Source organism: Melanerpes formicivorus, unplaced genomic scaffold (assembly GCF_026170545.1).
Source record: "Melanerpes formicivorus ecotype bairdi unplaced genomic scaffold, bMelFor1.0.p_v2 SCAF_59, whole genome shotgun sequence".
In the NCBI taxonomy this organism is placed as follows: Eukaryota; Metazoa; Chordata; class Aves; order Piciformes; family Picidae; genus Melanerpes; species Melanerpes formicivorus.
The window spans coordinates 3,042,088-3,051,458 of NW_027142411.1; the positions used below are offsets into that span (position 1 = coordinate 3,042,088).

At 38.9% G+C, this 9,371-nt stretch overlaps 1 protein-coding gene across 1 annotated transcript in view; it reads left to right on the top strand.

The window, feature by feature from the left end:
• Positions 1-8,875, top strand: part of CDYL2 (chromodomain Y like 2) — a 216,296-nt gene extending 207,421 nt beyond the window's left edge. The window contains 3 exon segments of the mRNA XM_068161603.1: positions 1,065-1,275; positions 1,992-2,135; positions 4,269-8,875. Of these exon segments, the coding sequence (XP_068017704.1) occupies positions 1,065-1,275; positions 1,992-2,135; positions 4,269-4,427 (514 nt within the window). The 3' untranslated portion in view covers positions 4,428-8,875.
• Positions 8,876-9,371: the final 496 nt, after the last annotated feature.

Sequence of the window (9,371 nt, forward strand, 5' to 3'; positions counted from 1 at the left end):
GGGTAGGAACAGAAACTCCCCTTTTATTTTGCATTTGATTTATCCATTTCTCTTTCCTAAGGTATTTGAGCATCTCTTTTGCCTCCATACACCTGCTGTGCACTGAGCTGCCGGAGCCTGTAATTTGCCCACAGTTACACTCATGCTTATCCCTAATTGGTGTATGGGCTGTTCCATTCCACAGATGTCTTTCCACACTTGCTGGTAGATAACTTATTTAAACTATCTCCTTACTGCACAGAATTTCACATGTTCTAGCTCCTTCATCCAGATGAATCCGGTCACATTCATTTCCTTGTTATTTGCTATCTCTTCACGTTTACTGTGGAAGGCAGGCAAGGGTCTTGATTTGTTATGTCTTTGCCAAAGACATTTGCAATGGAGACCAATTAGATCTCTTGCCTAATTCTTGTCCTGTTGAAACATTTCTCTCTCTTTGGCTCCTCTTTGTGGGTCTTGTTCTTTCTGCTGGTGTGTCACAAATATTGCTGTCTCCCAGTCCATTGATAGGACTTGCAGCAACCCTTCAGAAATTTTTGATCAAAAGAGGAATTCTGGAAAAAAAAAATACATTCAGCCATCCACCTACAAACTGTGGGGACTGAAGAATATGCCACAACAAATTTCCTGTCTTTCACACAATAATATGTTCAGCCAGTTGGCCAAACCAGATCCTCAGAAACCATACTAGCCCTGTGGAGAAAACCCAGAAGCACTCTTACCTACAAACTCAGGAGTTACTGGTCTGGAAGTAAAACCTAACCAAGTCATTCTGCAAAAAGTACAGCAGGCAATGCATCCCAATTAGTCAGTTCATGCCCAACATATACAAAGCTATTGAACAGGCCAGCTCCTCAGAAAGATTAAATTACTACATATGAGCAAAATCTTCCATGTGCAAACTAGAAAGTACCTTGCAGTTGTGACCTCATAAGGCTGGGCCATGGCATTTATTGTGTTCCACTGTGGTTTGAATTTGTTTTCAGATTAAGTACTTTTAAGTTTGGGTATTTCTAGAACTGTTACTTCTGTATTCAAGGTCTGTCTTTTATTTTTTATTTTAGGGATTTTGTAAAAGCTTTTATTCAATTTAAGAAGCCAATTGTGGTTGCTATCAACGGCCCTGCTCTTGGGTTAGGAGCCTCTATTTTACCACTATGTGATATCGTTTGGGCAAGTGAAAAGGCTTGGTTTCAGACACCATATGCAACAATTCGACTCACTCCAGCTGGCTGCTCATCATACACATTCCCACAAATTCTGGGTGTTGCACTGGTAAGGTTTTCCCTCTCGAATTGTTAAAAACCCTTTCTTAAATTCATGCTCTTTTTTCTCTTGAAAAAGTAAACCAGACAACAACTGTTTCTCTTAATTGTCATGAATGAAGTGCAGTCTGTGGAAAGTTGATCAAATCCCTGCTGATTTGCTGTCACAAAATGACCTCCCAATTCAGTATATTACCCATGCTGTACACAAGATCAAACACAGGTTGAGCAAGCAAAGATGGTCAATATTATGGTAGAAAAGGGGGAAAAAATATCAGCAGAATAATTTGCAGAGTACTTGTCTACATTGTGTAAGGATTGTGCAGTAACAGAGCAAGATGCCGCTCTCAGCTCCCTGCTCCCTAAATGCATATTCGCTCCAGAAAGGTTGCTTGGTTTTTACCAGTTAAAGCAGAATTTGCCCCACAAAGTATTTCATGCTAGTTCCATGACTCTTGGCACAGTATCACTGACAGTTACTCTTGTAAAATCAGCAACAAAGATTCATCATGCATGCCAGCACATTTCTCTTAAATGAAACCCATGCTTGCTCTGGCCACCTGCACAGTCCTTAAATAGCTACCGAAACTCTTTCTCAAGTATTTTGCAATATGGGAAGATAGAGGAGACCATTTGTAAATTTAATCTTGAAAATAGCAGGCAAGCATGGAACTTTTTTTAAGGGTATTATAGCCCAAGATCACAAGCAATCTTTTGGTTTCACAGGCAAATGAGATGTTGTTCTGTGGGAGAAAGCTGACAGCACAGGAAGCCTGCAGCAGAGGACTAGTGTCACAAGTATTCTGGCCAACAACGTTTAGCCAAGAAGTGATGCTCCGAGTGAAAGAAATGGCATCCTGCAGTGCAGTGGTAAGAAATAAAACTAGTTGTGAATTACATTTCTCAGAGGTAAGGAGGTGTGTGCCCAAGGCTCATCACGTGGTGGGTTCTCACTTCCCACACGTGGAAGAAGGCTAATAATAAAAAATCTGGATAGGTATCAGTGAGCCTGGGGGGAGTTTCTTGGTTTTCAGGGTGGGGTTACTTCCCTTCCCCATCTCTACATTTAGTCAGTATGAGCGGAACATCCTTGCCCTAGATTTTGAAAGGGGATATTAGCATAGGTTCCCTTCATGAAGGTGGAGGATTCTGAAACCATACAGTTGTACTGGGAAATCTATGTAGGGCCAGTAAGAAAATGTATTTGCCTTGCAAGGTGTCCTGGCCTGTGCAATTTCAGCTGAATTTGCCTTCATCGCTGCACCTGCATAGCTCCTGAGTCTGCAAAATGTTCTGCACAGCGCACCAGAAGGGTAGGATAGTGCCAGCTAACCTCTGCTGTGAAGGAGAAGTGAGATCCAGGCACAGAGGGATTTGAACACAGTCTGGTCACAGTGTATTATAACTTTACTTAAAATCCTTTCCTATTTTCACTTCCTAAGGGTTTTTCCCCTTCAGGCAGATATCCTCCTATTCTGGGCACATCCTTGGTGAAAAAAATGCAGTGAAAAAAGTGATACTAGCTGCAGTAAAACTGCACTAACTAAAGTGCAAATTGTTGCAGTTTCTTGCTGTGCTTCCTGTGCCTGGAACTGCCTTAGCATCCCACAGTTTCATTTAAAAGAAGTTAGAGACATGGGAGATTTTTAATTAAGTGAACTGTAGATTAGATCTCACAAAAGACATTCAGAATGAAACTCTCTGGAAATGCGGCACAAGCTTGTTTGATCGAGCTGATACAACGTGTTATATGAGTTGGGGAAACTTCTGGGCCTTGCTGTGGATTCTTCCTTCCTTCACTGTTACTGGTTGTCAATGAAATTTTCTCCTGAGACCTGTTAGAATGACTGATGCTAACTTGTGGACAAAGATGAGAGTTAAAACTGTCAAAGACTGGATTTACTCTCTGAGCTCCTAAATGCAATTGATGATGAAGTCACGGCACCAATGAATATTGTGAGCTCATCCAAGTTAACTGTGGAGGTTGTTCCCAAACAGAGCAGGCTCCACAGTTTGCAGTTAACACCCTTTACTTGAGTTACAGAGAAATGCTGGTGTGAAATAGTGGTGTTGTAACCTAAAGCAGATAGGAACTGAGCTTAACATGTTGATGTTGACAAAGCCAAATGGAGAGCATAAACACTGTGTTAGTTGACATTAAATCTGCTGGCCTTGTATGAATCTAATGCTTTTGTTTGGCTCGTTGGGTTCCTTGTGAGATACATACTGGTGGAATATATTTCCAAAAGCAGTGTAAAGGTTGCAATTTCAATATGTTCTTAAATGGCTCTAGGCAAAAGGAGTTGAACTAAGGGAGTGACCATGGGCCTGTTGGTCATGCCTTTAAGAACTTGCAGCACTCACTAAGGGCTTGGGCTTGGGCCTTCCATTGCAAAAGCCTTAGAGGATTTGTTAAGACTACTTGTACATGCTAAGCAAATGTAACTTTAGAACAGTCAGAGGGTGATTGTTTAACATCCTTCTTTTAGAAAATATTTCACTTTCATAAAAATTTATGTAAAGAAACTTAAACAGGGCTTTACAGTAAAGGCCCTTTCCTATTAACTTCTGTTTTGATAAGGAAATGATGCATGAGGGGAAATTGTTAAAGATGATGAACATCCACAGTTGGGTTTCCAGCCTTAAATACCGCCTTCCAGAAAACAGGCAGCCAATATATCATGCCTTGTACATTTTCATTTCAAGGGATCACATTTTCAACAGGAAAGAGCTCAGCTCCTTCTAGTGCTTCATGGCAGGCCTTCAATAAACTAAGGTACTTTCCTTTTTAAAATGTTGGCACTAACACATAAGCCTCAGAATTCTTAAAGATGCTGACTATCAGCATCTGGAGTTGTGGCTGTAAATCAAATCTAATTTCTGTGCCCAAAGGAGTTATTTAGATTGTAAAGCAGTCAGTAGTGTGAAAATCCTGTTCGTGCTGTTATCCAGAATAATTTTTTCAGGTTCAGAATAAAACACTGAGTGATATTTTGGCTTTAGGTATTGGAAGAGTCCAAATGTCTTGTGCGGAGCTTCCTGAAGTCTGGACTTGAAGATGTGAATGAGAAGGAGTGTCAGATGTTAAAACAGCTGTGGAGTTCTTCCAAAGGACTGGATTCATTATTCAGCTACTTGCAAGACAAAATTTATGAAGTCTGATGTCTTGGCCTAACTTAAAGAGAAAACGCTCTACTGGTGACCAGAGTCAAACATGACCTGTGTTTGAAAAGCAGAGGCAATGCATCAGTGAGGAACTTGTGACAGTGTATCCTAATACATATGGTTGTGTCGATTTCCTTGTGAGCTACAGAGCTGCTTGTAGCTGGTTTGATTTTGTGTAACCCAGACGTAGGCAGGCTTGTTCAGTGCACATAATCTCTGCAGAGGGCTGCATCTTTCACATTGCTCATCCAGATAAAAGTGTACATTCCATGTGCTGAGGAGCACCACTGAGGCCCAGTAGGGCACACCATCTGCAATGATTTGTTTTGTCTGTCCTTCTTAACTTATTCTTGCTGTTGCAACACATCTGGGCTGACACAGAGGACTTGATCTAAAAACTGGGTCAGCACAATATTTTGTAGACCCAAACACCATACTTTAGAAATATTTTAATTATTTTTTTTCTAATTCCTAAGGGTTTAGTGGAAAAATCTGATAATTTATATGTATAATATGTAAAGTTAGTTTGACAAAAACTACTAGGATTTTTTTTTCTTTGATGAATTTATTTAACTTATTTATTTTGTCTTCATATTCAGCTGTTTATTGATCACAGATCTTATTTTCATACTTCCCTTGATTGAATTAATGGCATCACATGAGAATGCAAACATTTTTGGCAGCAAATTGTGTAGAAGAATAAAGGATATATAGAAAACACATAGAACGCTGTGGGCAGTAAAAGAAACAGCTCCTCTGTGTGTAAAAATGTACAAAAGAGATGTGAAATAGATTCATTTGCCAGGGCTAAGGGGGAAAAGCGGATTCTGAAACATTGAGTTCCCCCTTAAGTCTCTCTTCACTTTCTGCCTTCTTGAGGAGCATTGAAGGGCTTGCCAACAAGATGCTTTATTTAAGTTTACTGTATTCCTGTTAGCCAGATATCAATAACAGGGTGAGTGGTGCCGTTATGTGGCATCGTACTGTTTTTCAGGTTTAAACATCCCCTTTTGGTCTGAAGTCTAAAAGCAACTCCTTACAAGCCTTAGTCTAGTTGCCTGATTCCTCAGGTGTGAGATAATTTCTGCTCTGGAGGCCTTTGGGTGTGGGCCAACAGTTTATACAAGGTGCTAGGTATAGAACTAAGTGGAGGGAGAAGTTTTGGTTTGCTTTTCCCAGCTCTCCACATCTGGCCACCCCACCATCTGTTACAAGAACTTAAGGCTATCCATAAAAGCAGTCCACAATAAATGACCAAAACCCAATCTGCAATTTTAGAATGTGATCCTAGTACTTTTCAGTGACACTGACTGACTTCTGAACACTGGATCTCCCTCAATTCTTTCTTGCTAGTAAGGCACTTAATATGGAAATAACACAAGCATGCTCTGTGGCTTCCCCTGCCATTTTAGTGCGCCCAAATTAAAACCTCTTGAAGCAGAAGCTTTGCACATTTGTTTGCTTTGTAATCTGTGCACTTGCTCTCCATCCTTGAACTCAGTGACTTGCTTATAGCTTAAGCCTTTACAAATGAGGCTGCTAGGTATTCTCCCTCCCAGGATTTCCATGAAGAGTTTCCACAAAGCCTTTATGAAGTTAACAAAAGGTGACTATAGCAAACAGTAGCCTTCAACATATTAATCCATCATTACATTTTCCACAAATAGTTAAAGTGCTGTGTCTGTGGCCCAATTGTACCACTGAATTTTAAGGAAAACATAATCCTAAGGGCAGAGTTTCTCATGGAAATTCTTCATTAAAAAGGCAAAATCTGGCTTCCAGTTGCCTGTTTGAAAGGTTTGCAGAAAAACCCTTAACAAGTAACAGTTTAAAATGTCTGAAGCAGAACTCTTTCAATAAGTACTTGAAGTGATAGATGCACCACTTGTTTTGTACTAACACTTGCTCGTTTCCACAACCTGCCAGCGACACCACAGAGCGTGTGTGCCAACACTCAGTTGGATCAAGGCCACAAGACCCTCTCCTGTCCCAGTGCACGCACACCACTCACCTCTGTGGCAGTCCCTTTGAAAGGAGAGGGACTCCTCAAGTGAAAACCACTCGCGTGTGTATGTGTTTGCACAACCAGGCCTCCAGCATATGACTTCAGAAGAAAAAAGAAAAAGAAAAAAAGGGAAAAAAAAGAAAAAGGAAGGAAAAAAAAAAGCAATGGAAAGTCCCATGAGTCCTCCGTTTCCTTGAGTTCCTTTATTCCCGTCCAGAGAGCCATATCCCCTAGTCATGTGTTAATAAGATATTAGGAAGTTTATTTCAATACTATGCTCGGTTTTGTAGATAAAGATAGAGAACTTGCTCGGCAATGTGAAGGTATGCTTTCCACAGGAGATTTTCAGACAGAGAAGAATCGTAAGTTGTTAGACCTTTAACCTGCATCGTCTCATCTGACTTTTCAGATAGCTGTATCTTAGCATTTTTTATGACAAAGGAATGGTTGAAATACATTTTCTATAATTATTTTTCCATTAAAGCAAGCGCTAACCATAGTTAACATTTTTAATTATTCATATCTATACAGTTACAATCTAGTTTTCATGGAATCTATTTTCCCTTCAGAAAAGAGTAATAACAATGTCAAAAGCTTCTTTTTCCAGTATTTAAAGACCTGGATCGATTTTTCTCTTGTGTTTCTGTCCTTACTAGGTATTCAGATATCTAGATGTACTGTACATATTAGTCTGGGTACCTTTACTAATATTCACAGTATTTAAGGTTATAAATGCAATTTGTTGTTAAGTATGTTATTTTATTCTTGTGTAAATTGTTTTGTACAATCTTTAAAAATCTACAGTTTTGCATTTGTAGATATTAAAGGTAAGCGATTTATTTTGTGTTGTCCTGCATGTATATTTTTTGCTGTAGATAAGTGTTGCTTAGTTTACTATTTCAGTACCTTTCTGTTTAAATGAATAAGCTTACAAACTTTAATACAGTATATATTTTCAGAATATGAACTTTTATATTTCTGTGGTAGGTTAGGGTATGCGTTTTAGGCAATCTTTTTCACTACTATTAACTGTTCTTTTAATCTATAATATAATGGTTTTGTGCCAATAGTTTTTCATTAGAATCAAATGCTCTTTTAACGTTAGGGATAACCAGACAATTTTGTTTGGGGTTTGTTTGATTTTGATTTTATTTCTATTTTCTATTATTTTGCCAGCCTTTACAGTTTTAAATGTAATTTATAAATGTGTTGCATTTGTGAATAAGCCTTACCATTAGGTACAAGAAATCTTTAAAGCTACATAATTGCTCATGTAGCACTAAGGACTTCCCCAAATAATTGCTGTAAGAAAGTTAGCAAATCAGAGTACAGGGCCTTAAGTTTTTCTTGTGAAAAGGATAATACGGGTTGTTTCTTTTGAACAACATAGGTAGACTCGTCAGCATGGGCTTTGTTATATATATAAACTGTGCATTTGTGCTCCCAACCACGGTAGTTTAATCTCAGGCTTTGTGTGGCTGGGTCTATAAAAGTCAAATCTGGCTAAAGCCAGCACTCTTTAGGAGACACTAAAGAAGTTTACATAAGAGACTTATAGACAATCTTAATCATAGTACATTTGGGTACTCGGTATCCTAGATGTGTTATCTATGTCTGCCCAATTAACCATATGTTTTAAGCCATATTAAATCTCTTTACTGCTACTTTAAATACTACACTGAAAGTCATTCACTAGCTTGCTTACTCACAGACAGGATTTCAATTTTTAGTGAATAAAAATAGTATGCCTTCCATAAAAAACAAGGACCAAAGAAATGCATTGTTCTAACAAAGCATTAGTTCCTTTGCCAGTGAACTAGTTTGACATTTGTACTGAAAATCAAATAGTCTCTTTCTGCTACAAACACTGCATTCGCATCACGTCGAGCGTAAGGGGAAACGATGTATCCGCGGACCTATTGGGAAAGGAGTGATGTTCAGCTAGGATGGCATGTCTATTGGTAAGGCTTATTACCAAACCTCTGAGATGAAGCAAAGAACCAAAAATTCACAAATTATCTCAATGTAAATTTATTTTCAGAACTTGCACAAATAATTAATTGTAGAACTTTGCAAATTAGGCCCTTAAGTTATTTTGTCAGAACGCCATGGAACAGACTAAAACAGTTTCTAATATTTGTAATGATGAGTACATATTATAATATTATAAGGGTACAGGCACTCCTATATCACAGTGTTGTAAATATTTTCTGAAACTGGTACAGTACTGAGGGACTTGTATCTTCTGATATATCAAATATTGACTGTCTAGATCAAATTGTACACAATTTATTTGTTGATGGTCCTGTAACTAGTGTATGGACACATTTCTGGGTGCCTTAGAAGTTGTATTTTTCATGTGTGTTAATATGCAGTATTTATACATTGTGAGAAGCTGCTTTGAATAAAAACATTGAAACTTCATTTCAAGGCAGTGAGTTTCAGTTTTACATAATCAGAACTGATGTGATGAGTAGTAGCTACAGACCTTTCTATTCTATATGATAAAGCTCTTTGTGGACTCCTGCCTCCTAAAAGAAAGCAGGCCAGCAGGCTCTTTAAAAGAGAATTAGAACTATTTTTGTTTGTTTGTTTGTGTTTTGCTCCCCCCCCCCCCCCCCCCCCCCCCTTTTTTTTCAATGGTAAAAGCCAGGGCACTAAAAGACACTTCAATAAGAAATCATTCATCATGATCCATCTCATTTAAAATTTCCTGGTCAAATCTAAGAAAACCACTGAGAACTGCGTTATAAATACACCTATAAATAGGACACCTTCTCTATCACTTCCACTGCTTGATATGTGCAGATCACTGTGGTGGGTTAACACCCATTCTGAAAAGAAACAAAACAGGGTGGAGGCCTTGTGGGTGCTTTGCCCTCCCTGCAGGGTGTTTCCCCCCCTGGGAAACTGAGTCTGTTCCACTTCCCTCCTCC